The sequence below is a fragment of the Podarcis bocagei genome (genome assembly GCF_964188305.1).
Source record: "Podarcis bocagei genome assembly, chromosome: 15".
NCBI classification, from domain to species: domain Eukaryota; kingdom Metazoa; phylum Chordata; class Lepidosauria; order Squamata; family Lacertidae; genus Podarcis; species Podarcis bocagei.
The window spans coordinates 7,953,662-7,981,594 of NC_138141.1; the positions used below are offsets into that span (position 1 = coordinate 7,953,662).

The 27,933-nt window shown below is 44.4% G+C and overlaps 1 protein-coding gene across 1 annotated transcript; it reads right to left on the reverse strand.

The window, feature by feature from the left end:
- Positions 1 to 307: 307 nt before the first annotated feature.
- ATP6V1B2 (ATPase H+ transporting V1 subunit B2) lies at positions 308 to 27,933 on the reverse strand. The gene is made up of 14 exons (XM_081171714.1): positions 27,775 to 27,933; positions 16,140 to 16,195; positions 15,004 to 15,102; positions 14,361 to 14,454; positions 14,149 to 14,226; positions 13,483 to 13,622; positions 11,697 to 11,798; positions 9,834 to 9,931; positions 7,333 to 7,456; positions 6,170 to 6,320; positions 4,710 to 4,792; positions 3,789 to 3,893; positions 3,091 to 3,220; positions 308 to 2,042 (listed from the first exon to the last, which is right to left on the reverse strand). Exons 1-14 carry the CDS (start codon positions 27,896 to 27,898, stop codon positions 1,900 to 1,902), a joined length of 1,527 nt encoding a protein of 508 aa, XP_081027840.1. The 5' UTR covers positions 27,899 to 27,933; the 3' UTR covers positions 308 to 1,899.

A 27,933-nucleotide genomic window follows, 5' to 3' on the forward strand; every position in this document is an offset into this window, starting at 1 on the left:
CTACAGTATTTAAGTGCATTATCAAAGTAACTTGGCAGCTGAAACAAGTCATCCAAGGTGGCAGTAGATCAAAATAACCTCCAAAGTCAGGGAGGGTGAATTATCAATGGCAGTCATCCAACTTTGAAGTTGGCTGGCAAGATACACCTACTGAGCCAAAGATCATCCCTGGGGCGCTACCCAGGAGATCCTTTTCCAGAATTGTGTATTCCAAGCTTCTGGGCATAGAACGCTCCCTTGAGGAATCTGCTTGTGATGGACCCTCAGAGAAATCAAGAATCAGCCACTTCTTAAGCAGAGAACAGAGTCTCATTTTGTTTACATTTATTGTTCATGTTTAACTTATTCAGATATCACAGTTTTCTACATTAAAATATTTCATGCTATCTCCCCATCCCCACGATTTCCCCTCCTCTGTCCAGAGAAAAATAGAATTGACACAACTTTGATGGAATGCGCTAGAGTAAAGAAAAGGCTACTGCACCCAGGTTACAGAGCACACAGACCAAAAAACAGCACAAGAAAGATCTGCATAGGAAAGCGCGTTGGGAGGGCTGCATGGTGGGTGGGGAAGACGCTGGAACCACCACAGTCTACGCGGCCTGAGCCGCAAGAAACCCCTCTGACCAACTCCCAGCCGTGATCTAGGACGTTGCCAACAGTTTGCGATCTGGGTCGCTGAAGCTGGGGTGTAGAATAGCCTGGAAAGCAAAATCAAGGAGAAGACACAAAGATCCTGTTTGCCTCCGGGCATCGAAATCCATTCCATATAAGCATTTGGCCGCCATCAAGCTGTTTTCCCCCCAGTGTACGATGGGCTAGCCAACTTCACGATCGTAAGGCGGTTTAAAAACAAACCCAAGGTCGGTTCAGAACCCAGTGTCATCCAAAGGACTGCTTAATAACAGAATTTAAAATATCCTCCCTTCGCACATTTGATTTGCCATCAGCCTTTCCTACCTTATTGGGTAATGTTTGATGAGACAAGTTAAATCGGAGGGTCCATCGCTTTCAAGGGATGAGGTTATATTCTGTGCTGGGATATCTTCTCAATGGCATTATGAAGGCTGACACTGCTCAGGATAAATTTCCATTTGCTATGGGCTCAGCCACTTTACCAGCTGGGTTCTCCAGTTGCAATGATTCTGCAGTTCAGGGTTGGGTAGGTAGAGGCAGGATCCCTATTCAGTTTCGTATTATGTCCACCTCTACACAAAGTGGCGGTGGAGACAGTGAAACAGGCAGGTTAGACTGGCGGAACGAGCAAGTGGACCTCGTGCCAAGTTCTTGGAAGAGGTAGGAATCTTGTACCTGTTACTGGGCAAGCACCAGGGTGTGCAAACATTGCAATGTCATTGCTGCGTAATTTTCTCAGCCATAATTGAAGCTAGAGGTGATTTGTGGGTTTGACCTGCCACCAGCCACCACTCTGCACCACTTGTGTGTGCCTCTCTCATTCCCCTGTGCCTCTTCTACACAACAGGACAAAGGGTGGTGGAACTTTTGACTGGGCAAAGGCAGTCTGGGCTAAGGAGAAGAGGACTTCTTTAACTTTTATTCAACTACACCTCCCATGTGACTTTATTACTTTTCTCACAGTGCAATGGGTAGAAAACTCCAGCCTCAAGGATTTTCTTCCTCCAAGACTGCCTAAATTAAAAAAATATTCCAGTAAACCAAATAAGAGTTGCGAAAGAACATTTTCCCCTCTATAAATGTAAACAATTCAAGATCCTAGTGCTTGAGAGAAGGGGTGCATTTTAAACTCTGTTATCAGCTTAACACATCAGGAACACTGGCACAAATATGTCACTTATTCTTGGTTTAATTACAGGGATGACAAGTAAACACCAACACAAGGGAAGAAAACCCAGCGTTTCATGGAAGGTGAAGGTGCAGCTAGTGCTTTGCTGTGGAATCTCGGGGATAAAACTCTGCCAAGGTGCTCTGAGGGATTCTCTTCAGCATCTCCTTGGGGAAGATACGTAGCAGCTGCCAGCCGATGTCCAACGTCTCGTAAACAGTGCGATTTTCGTAGGCCCCTGAAAGAATAACCACTGGCATGGTTACACACTGGTACGGACCCTCTCCCTCATAGTACTAGAACTTGGAATGCTCCAATGGCACTGAATGTGGGAAGATTCAGGATGGGCAAAATGAAGTACTTTTTCAGGTGGCACGTAGTTAAACTTCAGAGTTCACACTCGCGAGAGGTAATGATGGCCACCAACTGGGATAGCTTTAAAAGAGGATTCATGGTGGATAAGGCCATGAAGCTTTTTAATGTGTAATGTTGTGTTTTTATGTATGTTGGAAGCCTCCCAGAGTGGCTGGGGCAACCCGGTCAGATAGGCGGGATACAAATAAAATTATTATTATTATTATTATTTATTACTACTACTACTATACTACTACTATTATTAATCTACTTCCACTCTCAAGAAACAGTATGCCTTTTAATATGCTGGGGATTGCAAGTGGGGAGAATGCTGTTCTGCTCGAATCCTGCTTGGAGGTTTCTTATAGAAATCTGTTTGGCCACAATGAGTACAGGATTTTGGACTAGATGGGCCTTTGGCCTGATCCAACAGGACTCTTCTTAAATTCTCATGTAGGCAAAGGACCCCCTCACCCCCCCCGGGAGGTTAAGTCCAGTTTTTATGACAGTAAGGTAGCTTTTCCCTCTGAGGGTGATGCACAGGGCAAAGGTGTGGCTGGGTTCTCCATCGCACACTGGAACTAAAGAAAAGAGGGATGTAGCTATAATGGAGCAAGGAAACCTGGAGAAGGCCTGCTTCCGCATTCCTATAGCTATCATATAAACAGCTCAGATGGAAGCATCAGAGGAAGGGAGAAAGGCTGAGGGTTCTCCGCTCAAAGAGCTTAATAAGAATGCCAGAAAACCAACAGGTTGCACCTAAACTCTGGGGCTTTCGACTCTGGAAACCTCGCAGGTTCTTTCTTTCCTTTTCTCCCCCACTGATGGCACAAGGAAAATCTAGTTGCCCTCTAAGAAGGGATTGGAACATGCTTCTGAGAGGTGAAGAAACAGTTATGCAACACTGAGCATCTGATGAATGGTATACCTACCCTGAGCAATGAAGTTCCTCTCAAATTTCTGCAGGAATTCAAGATAGAGAAGATCATCGGAAGTAAGCGCTTCCTCCCCTACAACAGCCTTCATGGCTTGAACATCCTTCCCAATGGCATAGCACGCATACTAGGGGGAAAGGAGAGAGTGGTCAGGGACAGGTAGCCAGGATATGATTGCCCAAGCACTAACAGATTTAACTTGTGGTCCAGCAGCTGATCTTGGACTGCAGCTCCTATCATGCCTGGTCATTGGTCATGCTGGCTGGGCTGGCAGATGGAGCCCAGCAACATCTGAAGGGCCACGTTCGTGCCCCCACCTCTTTAAAATTAGAAATCCTAAAAGAAACAACTTGAAGTTTCATAATAGCTTGTCCACTATGTCACCCCCCACCTTCCAAGACATGTACAGCCATACCTTGGGTTACAGACACTTCAGGTTGTGTTTTTTTGGGTTACGGATGCGCTGAAACCCAGAAGTACTGGAACGGGTTACTTCTGGGTTTCGGCAGTCGCACATGCGCAGAAGCGCTAAATCGGGCTTTGCACATGCGCAGAAGCACCGAATCGCAACCCACGCATGCGGACATGCAGCGCTGCGTGTTGTGAACGCTGCGGGTTGGGAACATGCTCCCTGCACGGATCACATTCGCAACCAGAGCGTCCACTGTACTTAAAAGGGTAACAGTCACACCTACCAGTTGGTTTGAAACCTCAGCATGATCCTTCCTGGTCATCCCCTCTCCAATAGCAGATTTCATCAATCGAGACAAAGAGGGAAGTACGTTGATAGGTGGGTAAATCTGGAAGGAGAGACGTGAAAATTAAGAGCTGCAGGAGCTTGGGACAGGTTGTTGTGACATGATGTTAAATGCTTTGATTCAAAAATAATAGCATAGCAACAGAAAGCAGACATTTCCCTGCTTGATACCTCCCTTGTACTTACCTGGCTTGTAATACAGTGGAACCTCGGTTGTCGAACGTAATCGTTTCTGGAAGACCGTTTCAACTTCCAACAATTGAGGCGCAAAGGACTGTCAGCAATTTCAATGGGGAAAATTGAAAAACACGCCTCAGAAGCCGTTCGACTTCCGAAATGTTCGGCTTCCAAGATGCTCGAAAACCAATGTTCCACTGTATTATTAAAAAGAAATCCTTCCTCCCCGGCTTCATCAAGGAATACAGGTTTGAAGTAACACTTCCTTCAGAAGAAATTTAGCCTTTAAATGTCAGCTGGCCAATTGTTTTATGACTGTGTTACCTTACTTACCAGGTTCATTGCTTAGACAATTTTTATTAAGCTGTTTATAAATACTTAAAATAAAATAAACATTGGAAAATTTTCAATGATGTTGGGCACCAAAAAGACATTACTGGCAGTGCTAACAACACAATATTAATTACTAAACAACCTAGCTGAAACACCTTACCATAATGCCTGTGCCTTTAAGACAACCACAATTTTAGCTCTTGTAATCAAGTCTCAGGAGCACCCTGATAATAAGAGGCAGACAGCACTGTATGGCAATTGCTGTTAAAACTGCTTGTCTCAAGAAGTACAGAGGAGCAGAAGGGCATGACACTTCATCCCAAAGACATCCTGAAGATAGCATACTGACCTGTCTGTTGTGCAGCTGCCTGTCTACGTAGATCTGGCCTTCAGTGATGTATCCCGTCAAGTCAGGGATGGGGTGGGTAATATCTGAAAAACAAGTTACATTTATTTATTTGCTTATTTCATATAATTTACATACCGCTAGGTTGTAAAAAAAAAAAATCCTCTAAGAGTTTTAGACTATAACATGAGGAAAAAATACCATACACTAAAACATACAAGAAGTTAAAATACTAAAACAGATTAAAATTCACACCAGCTTTTCTAAGCATCTTGTGCTTTCAGATTTCTTTTAGCTGCTGCAGGCAATGTATCATGATGCTGTAATGATCAAGACTCGACCGAGCAGGAAGACTGATTTTATCTCAGCAGCATGGGTAACAGAATCATCTAAGGTCTTTGAGAATAGGGATTTTTGTGGTATTTGGGGGAAATGTAGCAAGTATGGATTTTGTCTGTAGAAGTATAAACAGGAGGAAGCAGAGGAGGAAAATACTCAAGACTCTAATCTGGATAATGAAAGCTGAGGGAAAAGAACCATTAGCTACTGGAGGAAGAAAAACTCTCTCTTCTTGCCCTATGGCAGGCATGGCCAAACTTGGCCCTCCAGCTGTTTTGGGACTACAACTCCCATCATCCCTAGCTTACAGGACCAGTGGTCAGGGATGATGGGAACTGTAGTCCCAAAACAGCTGGAGGGCCAAGTTTGGCCATGCCTGCCCTATGGGGATATGCAAACCTGGTCTCAATATGTGTCACTGGCTTGGTTTACACAAAATGCTAAGCCAAACCTTGGCTTAATGGGACTGCAGAGATTTGCAGGATCGTGTAGCAATGCTTGTAGTCGCTTTGTTCCTCCATGGTCATGTTTGCTTTCGCACTGAGCGAAGCCAAGGTCAGGAAAACATGCCAAGTCAGACCTTAGCTTAGCTCAGCTCACCATGGCAGCAAAAAGGACCATGGAGGAGCAATGTGGTTGCAAGTTCCTGTGCAGGAGCCCACATATTTGAATGGCCTCAGTAAGCCAAGGTTTGGCGTGGTGTAGAGTGCAAACCAGGGATGCAATGGGGGTAATACATTGAACTTTCACAACCTTCTCATTGCTGTTTTTAAAAAATCCAACAATCAAGAAGGTGCCAAGAAATGCCTGATGTTTCTGTCTCTCTCCAAATATTTTTGCGGAGGGCTTGCTTCTCGCTCCACATTTGCTGGAGGGGAAGTCTAAGAACTTTGTGATTTGGAGGAAACTTGGGAGAGGTGTCTTTCCTTCTCCTGCAATTCTAGCAAGTCAGAAGACTCTTCAGGTTTTCCTCCAGCCATCTAGCAATGACAGAAGCCTTATGCATCTGCCAAGTGAGTGGAGATAGAACGGGTGCTGAGGAAAAGCAGAGCTTCACCTGGTATCTGTGGACCTCTGCCTAGATGGAAACAATATGGAAGGAGCAATGTAAGACAAGGACTCACCATCATTGGGCATGGTGAGAATAGGAATTTGAGTAATGGACCCATTCCTGCCTTCCACTCGCCCAGCTCGTTCATAGATTGTGGCCAGATCAGTGTACATGTAACCAGGAAAGCCACGCCGGCCTGGTACTTCTTCCCTGGCTGCTGAGACCTTTGGGGAATTAGAACAAAAGCAAAATGTTAGCAAAGGGTGGGCTTACCAGGAAAAGCTGCAAAATCAAATGAGGAAAAAGGAAGCTCACGATCTGGCAGCATCAAAACTCCTTAAGTTCTTTTTGAAATGGGCTTCTGCTCTGCTGATCTGAGGACCACCGACAGCTTAACCCTTATCTCTCCATCCTCTCTGTCAAACATGAGGCTATTAGGGCTAGAGGCAGAGATCCACTTTTTTTATGACCGGGGTGTTGCCCTCCATATCATCCCTGACCATGGACCATGCTGGCTGGGGCTGAAAGGAGTTGTAGTCCAACAACAAATGGTCACAGGTTCTGTACCCTTGGGCTATTGAGTGAAGCATAATGTACGCTGTGTACAATGCAAATCACTGTATAATAGCTTACAGCAGCAACAAGCGCAGTCTGCAGTGATGAGTCTAAAGGGTGTGTTCAAATGGCAATTTGCAGCATTGCAGAGTCAAAAATGTCTCATAAGAAGTGATGCACAGAAAACATGGGGAAGTGCCCCTTGATGAAAGGTAATTTATTCCATTTTAAACTCAGAAACCCAGGTGTGCAAGTATATGGGCCAGTGTCAACTCCTGCCTAATCCCCCTCAATATTATGGACTGTCGGGAACAATGAAGATGAGTTTGTGGTAGTATTTGAAAAGGTTATCAAGGGTCATTTTGAATTTTCAAAGCATCTCTGTGTTAATGTCCTAGTAGAGGACACAAAACACATGCATACTGGAACATTCAAAAAGTAATGGTTATTCAATAAGAACCATAAACAGCAGGTTCTGCAAGCACCTCACAAGTAATCAGAAGCCCAGTAACTCAGTATCCTCCTTCTCCAGGTTTGGTTAAGTTATTCTGGAGCAATGCATGACCTCCCATGGCATTGAAGTTGAGATTCAAACTTCCCTAATTAATGAATTTCAGCCTTTTGACAAAGTACTTGCATGCAAGGCCAGGACTGGTCTACTGAATACAGTAAATAAAGTACCTCTCTCAGCGCCTCTGCATAGGAGCTCATATCCGTCAGAATAACCAATACATGCTTTTCACACTGATAAGCCAAGAACTCTGCTGTGGTTAGAGCAAGACGAGGCGTGATTATGCGCTCAATGCTGAAAAAGAGCAATGGGAGTCCAATTAATGTGGATGCAGAATGGGAAGTGATACTCGACAAAGCCTAATGCCTACTTCTGAGAAAGAGCAGTTCAGAAGGAGAAAGGTCTAGTGCAACAGTCAATATGCATAAGGAGTTGTTTAGTGGTTAAAGAGTTAGCAGCATTTTCTACCACCCGTGGTACAGGGTTGGGGACCCTTTCTCAGCCCAAGGGCTGCATTCCCTTTGGAGCAACCTTCCAGGGGTCACTTGCCAGAGTTGGGTGGGACCAGAGGTATAAGTGGATGGGGCAACAAATATAATTTTTGCCTTTGTACAGTAGAGCTAGTTACCACACACATTCTTATACCCCTTGCCATCCTCTATGAAGCAAGAAGCATCGTCCAAGTTAAAGGGCATATTCCAGCAAAAACATTTAAGGGGGTTCATGGTTGGAGAGAGACTGACGTGTCAGACAGACAGACAGGCTTGGAGGAATGCATTTGGCTCCCGGGCCTGAGGTTCCTTTCCCCCAAATATCAAGAGAGTGATACTGAAAGTACAAGCTACAAGCAATGAATCAGAGCTTTCCAAATCTGATCAGATGTGCTTTCATAGCTGGGTGGCCGGAAGCAGCTGGCTGTGACTGGAGGCCTGATTGGGCAATACTCTTGAGTGATGGCTCTCCATTTGACAGGAAGCAAAATAAACTCCCACCCCATCCCTCTTACTTCCTAATGTCAGACACCACCAGGTGTCCTTGTGTGTATAAGGCACACACACATAAAATTAGTAGGTCAGAATGAAAACAATCCAGAAATCAACAAGGCAATCTTAGCCTACATGTGTTGCATTTTAATGTGTACACTCAAGTCAAATGTTATGCTGAATTGAGATACGTTGATCGATCCAACCCTGGCCTATTCCCCCCCCCCCCCATACTCGTTTCATACCTTTACAAAGCCTGCTCCATCTCATCATCCTATTTGTGGGTTTTTTCTTGTCTTAAAATCCATCTGTTTAAATAAAGTACTTACGAGGTGGTCCAAGGGCTGCCTTTTTCTTACTTTAACTTTTTAAAGTTTCCTAAAGCAGCTGATGCCTCCTGCTGGCCATAAGGTTAAAAAAAGCAGTTTCGAAATGCTTCCAGGAAGCAACTTTGCATCTTTTCCAGAGGCACTTATGGAGGCAGCCTCTTCTTGAGGGATGAATCATTATGATGTACAGCTGCTTTGTGGGAGTATTTCAAAATAGTGGGTTTGGGTTTTGGGGTGTTTTTTTTTTACTGTGTGGCCATGAAGGAAATGTTAGCTGTCCCAAGTAGCATGTTAGTGAAATAAAAAACAGCCCTCAGACCACTTTGCAAGTACAGTACACACCCCTATAGAGAAAGATTCATTGATTATTTGGCTTAATCCACAAATCTATGTTCTGATCCACACATGGGACTGTGGAGGTGAAATAGCTAGATTTGCTCCGAAATGTGAAGCAAACCCGAATCTTCCCCCATTCTCAGGATACGCACACCAGGTGGGCAGGAAAAGGTAGCAAAGAAGAATGCAACCTGTTTTCCACATTTTTTTTAATATGTAGGAGTAGCAGATTTGGTTGTCGACTGTCAGCTCCCTGTTACAGGTCTCTTTCCAGGACTCAATTTCAATTGAAAATATAGATGGAACAGGTGACAACATTCCAAAAAAGGCACTCAATATTTTTCTGTATGCAACCGCTACAGCTAGAATAGTATATATGAAAAAAAAGGAAAGAAGAAGAGATACCCACAAAGGAAATTTGGCAGAACAAATTGATAGAATACACAGAATTAGTAACCATGACCGTGAAACTAAAGGAATAAGAGTGGAGGCGTTTTGGAAATTTTCTTAGAACGTATAATATACAATTTAACCTACAAATAGGAGTTAACGTATGAGCAGCAGGTAACATCAAAAGAGGAAGACTTGAAATGATAATGGGTGAAATTATCAGGATATGCAACAGATCAAGATCCCTCTAGAATGCCATAGAGAGATGGACCGGGAAGTCTTAGGAAAAGAGATAAGCGGTGGATACTGTATAAAAGCTGTTAAAATTGCATAAATAAAAGTTTTTAAAAGGAAAATATAAATGGATTAGGTGTTTTGAGTGCCATGTTACAGCCATCTTCCATTCTGTCCTAGATGTCTATGAGAGACTTGGATGTTTTTTGAGAAGCGAAGCTCATTGTGACAGAGAAATTTCTTTTCCTAGATGTTTACCATTTTGCCAAACTTCTATCCAACTTTGCACAATAGCCTTTCAATATAGTCTTTGGAAGAAGCAGACAAGTTTCTCCAATTCTCAGTTCCCTACATTTCCTCCAGCTGTATATAAAGTCACTTTTTTTTTTTTTTACTTACGTTGGATCATTGGCCAAGTTCAGGAACAGACACACATTGTCCATGGAGCCATTTTCTTCAAAGTCAGATTTGAAGAATCGAGCTGTTTCCATGTTCACCTACAGCAAAGCATCAACACTAGGTCAGTTGCAAAGCCAAATATTATTTAGACCCAATTTATGAAAGTTTCTAAAATGTTGACAGCATAAAAATGGATGGGTTTCCCCAGTTCTGACTGTTGCTTATCCTTAACTAAGGATGCACATGCTGTATATTCTCATATTTGCCTCTTCAATCTGTCAAAGCGATATAAAGCCAATGTGTTGTCAAGCAGTGGAGAGTGGCTCCTCCTTCATGCTTTGATTGATAAAACAAAGTTAACACAGCCAATTTAACACCAACAGTTGTGATTATTTTTGCTTTCAAAGTTGCTGGGTGGCCATCTGGAGAAATACGATGTTCTTTAAAAGCAGAGATAGTCCTCTCGATGTTGCTGGACTCATCCCCCCCCCTTTCCTTTCTCCTTCTGTGATGGAATTTCCATTTGGGGACTTCCCTGGATTTTTTCTGGCCCATGTAAGACCAGCCTGGATAGTTGGCCTTGGTGAAGATTTGACGTTTTCATCCCCCAAAAGTTTTTGATTTGAGTTTCTACTGAAATGAGGCTGCATTTTAATGTTGTATTTTAATCTTGCTTTTAAGTTGTATTTTAATCAATTGTTTTTATACCTGGTGTTAGCTGCCCTGAGCCCGGTTATGGCTGGGGAGGGCGGAGTATAAATAAAATGTATTATTAATTACTACTACTACTACTACTGAAAGGGACGCAGGTGGCGCTGTGGGTAAAAGCCTCAGCGCCTAGGGCTTGCCGATCGAAAGGTCGGCGGTTCGAATCCCTGCGGCGGGGTGCGCTCCCGTCATTCGGTCCCAGCGCCTGCCAACCTAGCAGTTCGAAAGCACCCCCGGGTGCAAGTAGATAAATAGGGACCGCTTACAAGCGGGAAGGTAAACGGCGTTTCCGTGTGCGGCTCTGGTTCGCCAGAGCAGCGATGTCACGCTGGCCACGTGACCCGGAAGTGTCTTCGGACAGCGCTAGCCCCCGGCCTCTTGAGTGAGATGGGCGCACAACCCTAGAGTCTGGCAAGACTGGCCCGTACGGGCAGGGGTACCTTTACCTTTACCTTACTACTACTACTACTACTACTACTACTACTACTACTACTCTCACCATCCTATGACGACTGGCCATGCTAACTGGGGCTGATAGGTGCTGGCGTCCAACTAAGGGAGCCAATGCTACACTTTGTACTTCTCCACCCTATCCCATTTTTTTCCTTCCCTTGCCCTTTTGCTCACCTTCCCTGCTCAATAGTGGTGAAAAAAGGAGCAGACAAAAGAGCCAAGGAAAGCGAGAACTGGAGGAGCTGCAGCTCACATTTAAAACTGGAAGTTTTAAAGGGGAAGCACAAGTCCTCAGGCTCTTATAATTTAAAACACCTGCTGCAAATCCCTAAGAACAATTATTTGGTCCATGACCAAAGCATAGAAGTGAAAGCACTACTTTGCAGAGGAAATAGTATGGCAATCCCTTTAAGAGATCATTTCTCAATGGGATGCCAGCTTTCCCATCGAAACTAAGGTCTCAACTCTTAAAGTGTACTTCTATACATGTGAACAAGGAATCCTGTTGCAGATAGTCTGGGGACCAAAATTAGAGGTTTTTGAGATGATCAGATACTGTGTACTTTGTTTCATAGATGCCAATTCCATTGCACATTAACAGCTCATGCAGAATTGTTTACATAAAAGTACCTCCAACTTGGGTGGCAAAGACGGTGACAGATAATGAACTGGAATACTATTTGTATGCATTTAGCTACTTACTCCCATAGCAGCAAATACAATGGCAAAATTATCTTCACTGTAGTCCATCACATCTTTGGATTTCTTCACCAAGCCTGCCTGGCGACAGATCTGAGCTGCTATCTGAAAAAGGATGTTTCAGAGTCACCCATGTTTTCAATGTACAAGGCTTTAATTTCTAGGAAGATTTCCAAGGGACAAGAGAAGGGGACTTGAGAGTCTGCTTTCTCATATATGAACTATAAGAACAAAACACAGGGCAGTATCCAAAGCACTTGTTGCATTAGCACAAGGATTTACACATGGATTTACTCCCCTTGCCGCACATGCGCCTTGCACCCCCATCTTTTCTGGAGGGGCTGGAACCCCGTAAATAGATTTAGGGGTGCACAGAGAGCAACGACTGCACATGCACAAATCCTTGTGCTAACAGAACAGGTTCCTTAGCACTTGATTGGATACCACCAAAAGCATGCTTACTCGTCTTTGACAGACTGCTAAACACAATGGTTAGTGTACAGGATGTACTCGAATACGTAGGGTAGTATGTTAAGACGCCTGCCAAGCAGGAAAATGTGTTCATAAGAGATGCAAATATCATGGGAGGTTAAAAAAAATTATCAAAACATTACTAAATCCAACCCATTTTTTTAAAAAAAGCTTATTCAGTGTTTTAATACCTAAGTTTTGTTTTACTGTATTTTTGTTGAGGTGTATTTTTTTCCATTTCATGTTTTTTCATTCTGTAAGCTGCCAAGCATTATAGGGCAGCCTGTAAATAACGTAAATATATTTTTCTGTTTCAGGTATGCCCAAGGTATATAAGCAAGCTGCATTGAATAGAGTCCATTTGGTCCATCTATCTTAGTACAGTCTGCACTTACTAGTAGCAGCTTTCTAGGGTTTCAGAGAGGGATCTCCCCCAGTGAACAAGGTAATTTATATTTCAGAAGCGTTTATATCCCCTTATTTAGCCAATAAGACCTGAAGAGCCTCAGACTTAGAATCTAAGAGGCATGGCCCATTCATACATGCACAGTAGGCCACATCTCCCAAGGGCAATAAAAACTACCAGGAGCATGAGAACCAGGGAGAAGGAGCAAGGATTGTGGTATAGCATCTGAGTGCATCATTAAGTGGCACCAGAAGGTATTTGTTTCCTCCAAAATATTAGTCCAATTCAAATATTACACAGAGCACACATATTAATTTAAGATTATTCTGCAGCACAGGGTATACCCGGAATCCCCCACCCTCTGCAGACTATTAGCACTCTTTGCACTGTGTGAATCTGGGTGTTCCAGAGGCCAGTCAGGGCTTTGACAGGAGCGCCAATCATATCAGCTATCTGAAAATCCTTTGGATCCATCAGCCTCTGAGGGCAGACTATCTTAATAGGTCCCCTGCCTCTGCAGAGGAGGAAAAGTGCTGAAAGCTTAATCTCAGCAGGAAGTGATCTAGCCATGACAAGGGACTGGCTTCAATATCCCCCATTCTACCTGATCACCCACTTCCTGTCCATTTCTGTACCACCTATAATATAAAAAACTCTAAGTGGTATAAAAACAAAACAAAAGCTGCAGTAGAACACTATGCCATTTTAAAATGTGTGGTGGTGGTGGTTGTTTTTTTTTTGGGTGGGGGAGGTTATTGGGTTGTTGTTTTCATTTTGATTCTGTATTTTGTGGTTTTATATTCTGATTTTATTCTGTAAACCGCCCTGAGACCTGCTGGTATAGGGCAGTATATAAATTCAGTAACAACAACAACAACAAAACTGAGCATTAAGTCCTGCTAAAACACCTACCTCATTATGGGGCAACCCAGCAGCAGAGAAAATAGGAATTTTCTGTCCTCTGGCAATGCTGTTCATGCCATCTATAGCAGAAATGCCAGTCTGAATCATCTCTTCTGGGTAGATTCGACACTGAGGATTGATTGGTTGACCTATTTCATTTTGACAGGGGGGAAAACATCATTTTCAACCTGCATTTTCCAAGAAGTTAGATTCAAGTTTCAGTAACGAATATTAAATCCAGTGTTCCACTCCTAAGTTCTGAGACTTGCACACTGGAAGGAAACTTTCTCAATGTTCTATTTACAATAAGGTTTTCTTTAAACAACTTTGCTATTTCTGACATTTAATCTAACATGGTGTGTAATATTTAGGGTTCAGCATGACCTGCAGGCAACATACTATTTATGTGCTATGAATGAGTCTGTGTCTGGAGCCCTCTACTGCCAACGCTGATCCTAAACAAGGAGAGCTTTGGGAAACTCATTCTGGTTTTCTGTAAACAAAACCATCATCTGAGAAGCAAGCAGTTACTTAAACTCCTGTCTGTACAATGGGTAATCACTAAACTGTTTTGTATTTATGCTGACTAGCACCTTTCAAACACTAAGCTTAAAGTACATCTCTCTGAGAAATTAAAGGACAAACCTTATGTTAGCAATGTTATGGTAAACATACCCATGATATCAAGGTAATCTTCAGCCAAGACCATAGGGCCTCTGTCTATGGGCTTTCCTGATCCGTTAAACACTCGCCCTGCAGAGTAAAGAACAAGAGAACATTTGTCCCTGTTACCAGGAGACCAACTATATTAACAGTATAGCTATCATTGTATTTGGAAGCTGGCCAAGGACTAGTGATCAATCCAAGAAAAAGGATCTTGTACTTACCAAGCATATCTTCAGATACTGGGGTTCGAAGGATATCCCCAGTAAATTCACATGAGGTTCTCTTAGCATCAATACCTGAAGTTCCTTCAAAAACCTAAAAAAGAGAGGCAAATATTTTAGTATTTCATATTTTGGGCTTAATCTCACTGCTTCAATTTGCATAGACAAGTTCTGCAAGTGAATGAGTAGGTAGGTAAAATAGACCTTTTGATGAAACAATGCACAGACAACACACTGTATCATTAAACAAATGATGTTACAATCGGTTGTCTCATAACTTGCTTCTTTGTTCCTTAAGCAACCAAGTTCTATTAATTCTTAAAGTCTTAAAAAGAGGTGACAGACAGCCATTTATTTATTTTTAATACAAAGAAAGTGCAAAAGCAAAAGTATGGTCATCTGGTGCTAGAGTTTGAAAAGCATTTTAAAAGCATGAATACTAAAGCAACACATAAAACAAATGGGATTTTTTTGCAGTAACTTACCTGGGAATTAAAAAGCCTTCTGGCCACTGGCTTCCAAATAAAATATTATGTGCAACTTGCAGACACAGGGCAACCCTTCCAAGATCAGCCATTCTCTCCAAGAACAGATACACAGGAAATAACATCAATCCCATCAAGCAGGTCGCCCCACCATTTACCTGAACTACTGCTTTGGATCCACTGACTTCCAGCACCTGCCCGCTTCTCTTTGTTCCATCCGGTAGTGTCAAGTGCACAATCTCTGCATACCTAGGGAACTAAGTGGCAAGTTAGGTGGGTCAGAAGGCTTCCATCAGGAAAAGAACTGATCTACATTAAAGACTCAAATCATCAACAGTGAGAAAGCACGGATGCCAGCCTCCTGGCTAAATTCAGAAACTGGAGACAGGCGCATGTTAATGTTGCTTTTCACAACTTAATCAGACACATTTATTCAGACCGGAACACGGTGAGGCTTTTGCTACTGCTTTGTCAGTCATAGAGGTGGCTTGTTTGCGCAACCCCAGTTGTAACAGCATTATTCGAAGCCTAACAAGCAGCACTGTCTAACCTTCTTTCTCTTCCATGACACACAAGGCACACTTACTTAATTTTACCCTGAAAAGGGTATAGGTTTTTATATGCCTCCACAACTCCAGTGAGAACAGAAGATCAATATAATGCTGCTCAAGGTGTACATGTGTGTACATGTTTCAGAGGAAACCTTCCTCTATGGCAAGTCCTACCTGTGATCTTCCACAGCACATGTAGACTGAATAGGAGGACAGGTGTAGAAGCTGACATAGCAGCGCTGATAGCTCCTGCTGTGCTCCCACAGGGTCTCTGCGCCAGTTGGATAACTGGCTGGGAAGAGCCAAGTGGGGCAAATTTTACTTTAACAAAGACTTTTAAACATGGATTTTAGCCATTAATTCCTATCATGCAATGAAACAGGACACAACCCAAAATTATTGTTGATAATTTCAAGGGTTTTGCTTGGATGCAAGAATGTTGAAATATTTTGATTCCAAAGTAATTTTTAAAAATCCACATTACATTTTGAGTTTGCTTAAGCCACAACCACTCACTGCAATGGTATTATCAAAATGGGAAATTCAACGAGCATCGTTGAGAGAAATCATTTGTTGCCTCGATACTTTATTACGAAAATACTCTCTGCAGTGGGAAGACTCAACTGCCCTTATGCAAACCTTGAAGGAAGGATCATTCCCATTTTAGGTTGCCAGGAGAATCTGCAGAATGCCAGTCACAACAAGGCCTTTTTACGGAAACACTCACAAAAAGACAATGTTACCTTCACTTGATCCAAGATTACTAGTGGTCCATTGACTCCAGATACTGTCTTATATGCTGAAAACAACCAGAGAAAGGTATTTTTTAAGACAACTTAGACAATTTCTGATTCGACACATTCTGACAGAAGTCATTGTGCATGGTTTTGCAATGATAAAGGCAGCAAGACTATCAAGACATTCTCTGCTTAACATGCTAGTGTGATCCTTTACGCTATGCTTGAGAGGCTGCCTTTGGGAGACAAATTGCAACCACCTGGGGAATGTGTTGTGTTTAAAGGAATGTCACTTGTCCAGGAGTACTAAGTGTTGCAACATGGCTAAGAAGGCCAAAGGGCCCCCTCATTTTACCACTTCCGTGTGCTGCTACACCATTCACCCATTACAGTGGTACCTTGGTTTACAAACTTAATTCGTTCCAGAAGTCCGTTCTTAAACCAAAGCGTTCTTAAACCAAGGCGTGCTTTCCCATAGCAGTGGGGGACTCAATTTGCAAATGGAACACACTCAACAGGAAGCGGAACATGTTCTGCTTCCAAGGCAAAGTTCACAAACCAAAACACCTACTTCCAGGTTTGCAGCGTTCTTAATCCAAGTTGGTCATAAACTAAGCTGTTCTTAAACCAAGGTACCACTGTACTGTATCCATTACTAGCTAGCCAACTGCTGAAGCTGGTAACTAATTCTTTTTAAATTCAGGAGATGGGGTTGTTGGCAAGACTAGAGAATAATTTCAAGTCCCAGATGCCTGAATCACATTTCCAGACACACACAATTTATCCAGCTCTGGTTATAATGAGACCTTATTAATTATCCTTTTCATTACACACCCTGTTTAGTGTTCAGTTTGGGGAGAGCTATACAGTGGGTAAGATCCTGAAACACACTGCAGTAGCCCACAGTGTAGGAAGGCACCAAACCTTCAGCTAAGCAAGTGGGCATCAGGACAATTTAAGGTACAAAGCTATGAATGTTATGCTATTCTGCTGGAGCCTGCACAAATATCTTCCTCTGGGGAAAGGGCCTTTTAAGTGAACAGCACAATGCTTGCAGAGAAGCTTACAGCAGGCCTTGTTTGTTTTACACTGTGCTGTGATGCCAAAGAAGACATCTCATACTGACACAAGAGCCGAGATCCATAATAATCTTGGGGGCAGAATCTCTGGCACACAGAATGTTAAGACAGCAATGCCAAGTGCCCTCGGAGTCATCCATTAGTTGAACTCTACAAGCTTAAATTTCTTTCAGCCAATGGCTAGGAAACACAATCCTATCTACGCTGCCTTGAGGTATCTGCAGCATCTCAAGTGCTTGGAAAGAAAACTGACTGACAGCATGGAGCTGCGTAAGAGTCTTACTGCAGGGTTAAGCAGCTCTGCAGAGTGCTGGATCAACCAACACACGTTTTCAGGAACTCCTGCCACTCCAGTTAGTTAACTATTATGGTTCCGAACACTGGCAATAACCTGCTTGTTGTGTTCAACTCAACACATTCTACTCTTAATTAGGAAAGTGTGTAACGAAGTTGCATTTCAACCAATATTAGTTGAAATTGAAAGAGGGGGCAGGCAGCAACAGAAGCAAGATTCCCAAGCAAACTCACTCTATCCTTGACCTGGCCCCATACTTCTGGCAAAAGAGAGCTTCCTGTCCACTTTTTTTAGTCCACTTGTTGTTTAGTCAACTCTAGCGCCATTTCCCCCAACCAAACAGGTGGCTGCTGCACCCTCTTCCATGTCTTTCCAAGCCATTGGGAGAAGAGGGTTTAAAGCCTAGCTAACGCAGTCGTACACGAAACTGCTTCAGGCCATTTGTCCACATACACCAGCACCATCTTACTGATGCAAGTTGGAGAAGTTCTCCAAGGGATATTTCCCACCCCTGCTAGCCTAAACCCTTTAACTAGATGTGTGAGGGACTAAACATGGAGCTCCTGCGTGCCAAGCTTACACTCTACCAGTGAGAAGGGTGGACTTTTGCTAGCAGAAGCTGGAGTTGGGGACAGAGCAGCTCTGTAATAAGGCTAGAGACATAAGAACAGAGGGGCAGATACCAAGGAGTTGCAGAAGCAGATGTTATGGCAACCAAAGCCAATTCTAAGTTCTGCACTCTGTTTCTTTCCACCCCGGTTTATATGTGCATAAAAGACTTGGAGTTTTTGAGATCCATTTTGTTTTTTACTAGAAGAATGAACACCAATTGGAGCTGGGTGCAAAACAGGGGCGGTGGAGGAGATGGTGGTAAATATGGAATTAAGGAACAAGGTGCCTCCCACATACATGCATGGCCTATTTGTTTTCAGTATCAGAACTTTATTTACAGTCCTGCCACACTAAAACCCAGTCCTGATTCCATCACCCAACGTTTTCCTCACCTCAGCTTCCTAATTTAGAAAGGGGGGGGGGTTAAAGCAAGAGACATATTGCAAGGAAATATATTTTTGCGGCTGTCAGGAGTTAAGATTGGAGTGCCTTCTCAACCTTTATTATTCACTTGGAGGTTGTGTGCGCTATGGGTGTACAAAGGCATTGTACAAACCCAAGCCAAATCAGGGTGCCTTGGATGTCTGGGGGCTTAACAGAAGTGATGTAGGATCTCTCAAGCCTAATCTGAAGTGGGGAAGCCTCACCCCAAAAATCTCACAGTACTCTGTTACTAAAATGCACACACTGTGTGTGTGTGTTCTGTTAACTAAGATGTGCAATCTCTCTCTCTCTCTCTCTCTCTCTCTCTCTCTCTCTCTCTCTCTCACACACACACACACACACACACACACACACAACCTTCTATGTCATAGCACTAATATTTTGGAACACTGATATTTTGGCTAAGGATGTTCACCTGGACACACTGCTGCTCACTTCTTGGTATGCTGCTAATACCCATCTCTTCTGATAGCCATTTTAGATGCTGCCTTTTTAACTGCATTTTATCACTGCTGTTTTTAGTCTGTTGTAACTGCGCTGTAATTTTTAGTTTTGTTGTAATTTCCATAAATGTATATTTTTCTGAGGGGTTTTACTAAAAGTATTAACCTCCCCAAGTACAGTATATTTTTAATGCTTAAGACTGTACAGATATGAGATATGGGTGGCGGAAAGGACCTGACTGTGAACAATATTTATTTTTCATCACTGCCCTTCCAAACAGCATACTTCTCCCCAAGTGTGTCAAATGCTTCAGTCTCACATGATCTGCAAATAGAAGTGTTTTAGTGAGACAGAAGGCTTTATCAGGCTCACACGGCAGCGGAGTAATCATTAATCACACAGGGAAGGGATGAGCAAGTCAGATTATTTCTAGAACAGGATAATCAACTAATACGTCTAGAACTGAAACCCCATGTACCTGGGAGTTAGATCCATTAAATATAGTAGGACTTGGAAATAAGTCTTTCAGAAATATACACAGCATTCTGCTTCATGGTTACAAACCACTAAGGCATAAGCTTCCTTGAATTCAATAAGACTGAAGCATTTGACACAATGAGTACATATGCAAGTGGCAAGACTCTCGACCAGGTTTGAGTTTTGAGTTTTCCCAACAGTACCCAGAAGGGCGGGTGTGTTATGGTGCTAGTTGGCTTATAGCAAACACGAGGGAATATCTTGCAGCCCCTTAGAAACCAGGATTTATTGGTTGTGGCCAAGAGTCCACCAGATGCACAAAGTGTCATCCAGGAAGAGAAAGTGTTGAGGAATCCAAACCCCTCTCCCTTCCACTGCTTATTTTAATGGTAATCTTCACTGAAATGGAAATATTAAAACATCACTTCACTTCTAAAAGTGTTGAACATTTTTACACACACATAAAATATGCTATGTTTTTTGTTCAAGGTTTCAAACATGTTTTATATATGTTCAGTTTTAAAACTTTAGAAGCAATGTGTCAATACTTCGATTCTGATTAAAGTTACCATTAAAATTATGCCTTAGGAAATGTTCTTTGTGTTGGCTACAATATGAATTAGCAGGGCATAACCTGGGTGGCGGTGAAACAGCAGTACGGTTTTGTTCATTGCAAGTATGTCAGTATATGGTAGCTGTTATGTCAACACTGAGATATTTACACTGTTAGTAAGTGGTAACAAAGTCTATTGATATACAATAAAAACTTTCCTGTAACTCAAAAAAAGATTACTTTGAAGAAACTCGAGATAAGCTCCTATGCCTTATAACAACAGATCAAACAAGAGAATCCTCCCCATGTGCTCCATTTAGTCAAAGATACACTAAGAAATTTTTCCAAGTACCTGTCCCAATACTGAAAAATAATCTGTTGGGAGTCTTACAAACTGAGTGTATTTCAGAAGTGTCTCAAGAGATAACATCTGGACCATTTTTTGGAATCTGTTTGTTTTAATTTGCCTTATTTTGTACATGCTTTTCAGGTTACTTTTCAGCTCAGACTAAAATGTAACTATCACCTAAAAATGTGTTGTTCACCTTTATTTATCTTTGCTCAGCTATATGTAGAGAAAAATACAAAGCTAAGCAGATAAGAAAAGCAGCTTTGAGCTCCTACTGCCCCCAGTTAAATGCTTCAAGTTGGATTAAAACACTGCTTGCTTCTCTGCTCAGCTAACACAGCCATGAGTCTGGGGAACTCTTAACTCGTGACAGCCTCATCAGCACTCAACCCCCTTCCCTGAGCAAAGAGCTTACTTCCTGTCATTTCTCCAAACAATCCAATTTCCTTGTTTTATCACTATCTGCAAGTTAGTTACCATCACACAAACAGCTTGGACAGCTGGCTCAAAGCCTATATTCTAAGACAGAAAAAGAGAAAGATTGCCTAAGAAGGCCCAGCCCTAACCAATGGGGGCCCCCCAATCTCACCCTCCCAACCAAACCCCCCACCCACCCATGTATTTGCAGAAAGAAGCATTATTAGCAGATTAAGAGACTTCTGCCACATCAGCTGAAGAGTCTTCATCACCATATGCAGGACTACATCCTGGTGACTTTTCTAGGTCTTCCTAGCACTGGGAAACCATCTAAGGAGAGGCAAAGTACTTTCTACACCCCCAGCCCCCTTACTTCACAGTGCCTGCTTCAGATCCCACTCCCCACAGCTGACATCCTCCTACTTGTCTATTTCCTTTTCTCTCTGGCAGAATACTTTTTAAAGCCTTCAGGATGCCTGTGTGATGAAGCTGGTGGCACTGAACCAAGGTGTAAAACATCCAGCTGAACAACACAGCTGCTGGGAGGACACCAATGGGAGGGCTCCCAACACAGAGACACCAGCCCTCATGTAGATGCGGAGAACAATGATACCTCAATATAATCAAGTGGGCTTCCAGCAAGCTTCACTTACTTGTCCCTAGATAGCTTCCTCAGTCTTATTTCTCCACTAGAGAATAACAATACAGTATTGCAAGGAAAAGGTAGACCCCCAACAAGGAAAAAGGCAACTAGCAATAATGGCAATAAGCTAGAATGGAAAGCTGGAGGCGAAATGAAAGCGTTTTTGTTTTTCAGTAACTGGAGACTGGTTTATAGCATCTTCAGGGAGACAAATTATTCCATCAGAAGCAATTCAAAAGGGTACAGGGGAAGGCTGGTCCCAGAGTGACCACATGTACCACTGGCACAACAGAGGCTGTTCGTTCCTGCACCTTGTACAAGTCTGCAGAGTCCATGCAGCAAATCTCTGCTGCTGCAAGGTTGGATTTCCCCTTTCCATGAGTTTCGCAACCGTCACACATCCCCTGATTTACAGTAACCAGATCAGCATATGAACTTACATGTCCTGCTTTGAATATAAAAGACTACTGATTTTTTGAGAGAATAACCAAGATTTTTGCATGCCTACCATTGGGACGATTATCCACCTTGTTTTATTTTGGGGAAGGGCCAGAACTCAGTAGCAGAGCACAGGAAGATTTAAGGTCCAACACCTGGTAACCCCAGTTAAGAAAGTCTTGGGAAAAGAGAATGGGAAAGGCTTCTATACAAGACCCTCAAATGTCCTTGCCAGCCGAAGCAGATAATAGTAGACACTGTGGCCAGATAAAAAGCTGCCCTATACCAGATCAGCCTATGTTGCTTCTGTCCTTCCCTCAGCATAAGTCGTCCATCAGGACAACTAAGAGAGTTTTTATACCAAAACAAGGCTGAAATGAATCAAATAATTAGTCTCTGCCTGAAGGTGCACTGCAATCACAAACACACATCCAAGAAAGCCATAGCCAAGGGCACACTCACATTCATTAACTCCTTGGACCATGCTGGTCAATCTGCTGCTCAATGCTTTGAGCCAAAAAGGACCCAAGGATCAAACACCCAGGACTTAGGCCAGTGTTTCCCAACCACTGTTCCGCGGCACACTAGTGTGCCGCGAGATGTTGCCTGGTGTGCCGCGGGAAAAATTAAAAAATTCGAAAGATTTTTTTTTTTTTAGTCAAATTTTCGATTGGGGCGCCGTCACTAGATGACCCCTGGGGTTCCCTCCCTCCCTCCCTCCCTCCCGCTCTGCGCCTCCCTCCTCCTCCTCCTCCTCCTCCTCCGGGGAGGCCCTTCCTGGCTCTCGGCCAAGGCTTGGCGGCTGCCACTCACTCACTCGCTCGCCCACCCGTCCCTCCATCCCTGCACCCGACCTCTCCCCCTCCGTCCCCGGCGCGGGGGCTGCCGGGATCCGTAGTCCCCTCGCCCTTGGGCTCCGCACCCGCGCGGGGTGCACAAACTACGTTTCCCAGCGTGGCCTGGCGGGCCGGGCGTTTTGTTTGAAGCGCTCTTCTCCCGGCCATGGAATGAGCGCGGCGGCGGCGGCCGGGCGGGCGGGCAGGGGCTCTTCCGCGCAGACCCCGCGCAGCCTGCCTGCGCCCCCGCGGAGATCGGGCGGCAGGATGGAGCCCGGGGATCCCCGCCGAGGCGGAGCGGCAGAGGCGGAGGCAGCCCCCCAGGTAGGGCTGCGTCGGGGGGGTTTTATTTTTGCAATGCTGCATCCGCGCCGGAGGGGATGCATCGGACCGCGGGGAGACCCCTTGGCGGGCGTGCAAGGCAATGCATGCGTGCAGGCGTTGCATGGAGTGCAGTGCAATGCAATGGCAACGCGGCGCCCTGCATGCATGCATGCAACTTCCACCGGCGCTCCGGACTTGGCAGGTGAGGGGGGTCCCCAGTGGGCGGCAGAGAGAGCTGGGAGGGCGAAGGGGAGCCGGGGGGAGCAGTGCTGCTCCCCGAGCCGAGCCCGGGGGGAAACTTCGGCGTCGTTGCGCCGGGTGTTGGAAGCGGAGGCTGGCGGGGGCCCCTCACCTGCAAAACCTGGTCGCCTCTCATATATTTCGTGCATTGCCTTCATCGCCCGCTTTCTCCTCCAAGGAGGTCCCGGGGGCGCGCGTGGTTCTCCCCGTGTTATCCTCGCAACAACAGCCCTGCGAGGTGGGTCAGGCGAGTGGCCCAAGGGAGCACCCAGGGATTGTCCTGGCCAGGTGGGGTGATTTGAACCCTGCTCTCTGCCCGGTCTTCGTCCTCATTTAGCCCCCACATGTGCATGACTGTGCATGACTGAGGTTTTCCCCCCTCGTCTTGGCTATGGTGTGAGTCTGTCCTGTTAATTAATGGGGTTCTGCCTTCGGAGAAGATGAGCCAGCCCTCAAGGAGGTGATTATGTAATTTGCTAGCAATTCATGTCCCTCCCGGCGTGACGCTGCGCGCTGACGTCACAGGGCTGTAATGGTGGTGTGCCTCGAGATTTTTTTCATGAAACAAGTGTGCCTTTGCCCAAAAAAGGTTGGGAAACACTGACTTAGGCTACAGCTTTCCAAGCACCCTGTCATATCCTCATGCCGTAACAAGTTAAATCCATCCAATAAAACAGGACTAGATGGTGCTCTGGATATGTCCACAGACTGAAATATGATAACAAATTGTGATGAAAATGAGTAATTTAAACTCAAATAAAGTAGCAACTATCACAGCAGGCATCAGATAGTTTTGTTGCTGTTGTTGATTATCAGATATTAGTATTTATGTCTTTTGGTAGGTCAGGAGGCTCCAAGCAACAAGAAAGATGCCTTCCCAATGGCACAGAAACAAAGGGAATTGCTATACTGAGTCAGACCATTAGGCCATACAGTTCATTATTGTTGACACTGACTAGTAGCAGCTCTCCAGGATTTCAGACAGGATTCTCTCCCATCCCTACATCAAGATGTTCCAGGTTGCACACAAGGCAGATGCTATAGCACTGAGATATGGGTCTTCTGCTGTTATAGAAAGCTGCCTTAAGCTGTATCAGATTTTCAACCCACCTAGCTCAGTATTATCTACACTGACAGGCTGCAGTTCTCCAATGTTTCAAACTGGGGCCTCTCTTGGCCCTACCTGGAGATGCCAGGACTTGAACCTGGGAATTTCTGCATGCAAATCAAATGCTTTACAACTGAGCTACTGCCCTTCCCTCACTGGCAGAATGAGAGAACAATGACGGCAGAAATGAGTTATTTCTTCACAATCCCTGTATTTGGCTACATTTACAGATGCCCCTACTTGCATTCAAGCTGTCTCCCTACTGGCTTCATGGCCCCAAACTCTTGGCTAAACCAAGAAGGTGCTTAGGAGCAATTGTGTGTAATGTCAGTCATCTATGTGTCCCATAAAGCAACTGGGGCACTGAGAGATGTGCCAGCTTTTCTGAGTGGTCTCAAGCATCCTTCGGATTCCATCAGCTTCTGAAGTGAGCCATTTTACTAGGTCTGCCACCTCTATACAGAGGGAAGTCACTACTGTTTTAAAATTCACCAGGAAGTTATCTAACTATGACAAAGGAGTCATATGTACTGTATTTCACCCTCCCTCCAACGACTGAGACTGAGAAGTGTGGTTTGGACAAACCCCCAAGAGAGCTTCACAGCTAAGATGAGGGGCAAGTCACACACATCCTTATTTTTAGGGCCACAAACATGAGGTTATCAGGAAGTGCTGGGAACCGTAAGAAGGGAGAATGTGGTTGCACTGAGGTCCTGCTTGTGAGGTCCCCATTGTCATCCGGTTGGCCACTGTGAGAACTAGATAGGCCTTTGGTCTGATCCAGCATGGCTCTTCTTAAGTGAGCACCTCCAGGCAGACCTACACTTCCTGTGGCCTTTAGAGGAGATTTGAATGTGGGTTTCTCATATCCTAACTCAATCTTGTAAAGGGAAAGGGACCCCTGACCGTTAGGTCCAGTCATGGACGACTCTGGGGCTGCGGTGCTCATCTCGCTTTACTGGCTAAGAGTACCTCTTGAGAAAGTTTGTTTTAATCATTTTCAAATCACGCAGTTTCCAAGACAGTAATTTAGAGACTAAATCAAGGCTTTCATTATTGGGGTTATCAAAAGGAGTTTTGTCAGCTCATTATCATACATATAACACTGCTTAGAAATGTCTTAAATCAATAATATTTACATGGAAAGATTATATAGGAAAGCAGCCTTATAGTTGCTGCAGTTTTCAAAGGATCTTTTAACTATTAAGACAATTGCACAGGACAGTCATGTGCTGTGGCCCAAGATAGATAGCTTTTTACTACGACTGATGACCTTTGATATGTTACAATCTCCTGATTTAAACAAACATTTATCAGTGAGATGTACATGTTTTCTGCTTCCTCCCTGGGTACTCAGACCCAATACTAGGACCGGTAACCTCACATAATTAACAGCAGTATTTTGATTTAAAGTGCCACAAGAATTTAAAGTTGTCATGTGACAAAACATAGCTATTTAACATTTCAATTTCTACACCAGCAGCTCTTAAGTTAGTCCTTATTTCTGGAAGCAGTGCCTTCCTGGGATGCATATCTACTTAACACTTCTATCCCTACTAACTCAGGTGTCAATAAATCAACATAACAAAGGCTTTGCGTGAGCTAATCACACATGGCAAAAAGATAACACTTATCCCCAAAGCATTTTCCACTGTATTGTTAGAGCTAGACATCCCATAATGCAAAAGCCATCTTGCCTCCATCTGCTGCTACACATGATTCTGCAGTGTACCACATGACCTTGAGATTTAGGCTGAGCAGATTAGTCAGCCTACAGAATGTTTCACAACCACCTACTTTCATTTCCCATTTAAAGACAATCCACAATGGCCTTGCTTGGGGATTTTTGTTATCTTAAATGAGAGGGGCTTCTAGCAACTTCATGGGAATAGAATACAGTATAAACAGAGTCCAGCATCTGTCCTTTATGTGGTCTCTCTTGTATACCAAGAGGCACCAATCAGCACAGCCAACGAAGTAGCCAAGCAATGAGACTGCATTGTGAAATTTTGCCCTTTCATAAAAAGAGTTTCCTGCACCAACTGGCTGGAAGGGAGAGCATCTGCCATTTTTATTTTAAAAATAAAGGTTACCTAATTCAGGTTGCAGTTCTGAACACATTGACTGGGGGTAAGCTCCACTGAACTCAACCCACGATAACATCCTGAGTGAACACTTAAGCCTCATTTAACTCAATGGGACTTACTTCTGAGTAGACATGGCTAGGATTGTGCTGTCAGTTGTCCAGAGGCTTATATTCACACACCTAAAAAAACCCAGTGGGAGATGAATTTCAATACAATCCCTCTTGTCTCCCAGCTCAGGAAGCATTTATTTGATGCCACTACTCTACCGTGCCCCAATGCAGAACCAATATGGCAGATGCTGCAGTTACACGGACATGCAGTTCAATCCTATGCATGTCTACTTAGAAGTAGATCCCACTGTGCTCATTGGGGCTTATTTCTAGGTAAGTGGGCATAGGACCTCAGCCTGCAGGACTGCAGAGCACCCAACTTACAAGTCGCACAAATCACTCTTAAGAGACATGATGACAGCAAAGCAGCTGTGCCCACTGCTTGCCCCCCACGAAAAGTGCAAACCTAGGAAGAATAGATGTGGCACACTGTGGACAGAGAACGGAACATTCGCAAATTGGGAAATGCTTTGGATAGGGTGGGGAAGAAGGGGAAGAAGAAGAGAAGGGAGGAATGAGAACAAGAATGCATTAGAGGCCTTGGACCTTGGACCCCAAAGAGGAAAAAATAAGGAGCAACCGCGAGAGAAAAAACACTGAAGGGCAGTGCAGGAGGGAGAAGAGAAGGATTATTTATATGCATTTATTTTTAGACTCGTTACCCCTCGGGGCAGCGCCTTGTCCTCTCCACTGAGGGTGCAAAACGGTAAAAAGGAACATACTGTATTAATATAAATGATAATGCTGTTAGTCATCCCTTCCCATCACCGCTGCAGCCACTAGCCGGCGTCAACCATAGGAGGGGCTACATAAACCCAGCTCCCGTCAAAGGCCACCTTCTACACAACATGACGGCTCTTCCTGCTTGCTAGGATTTGGGAGGAGGAATAAAATTTGCATTACTGGGGTGTGTTGGGGGTTTTTTTGGCCGGGGAGGGAGGGAGGGAGGGAGGACGGGACACTGTTGAGCAATCCACAGAAAAACAAGGCAGCAATAACAACCTTGATTCCGATTGTTCTGTTCTCTGAAAGCTGCAGGACCGAATTTCTTAAGTAATAATATGATTTCTCTCCTCCCACCCCCACCCCCGGATAATCCCCCGCAGGGAGTCCGAGGAAGCGGGCAGGTGAGGCGGGGGGGGTCCCCTTTCCCCGCCCCGCCTGCCTCCCGGCGCCGCTACTCACTGAGGCGGGGCTGGGAGAGGTAGTCGCGGGTGACGGCGGCCGCCTGCTCCCGCGACGGCCCTCCGCCGCTCAGCTCGGACACGGCTCCGTTCACCATCCCCCGAATGGCCCGCAGCGCCGCCATCTTGTCGCCGTCTGGGCTGCGGCGCCACTGCGCAC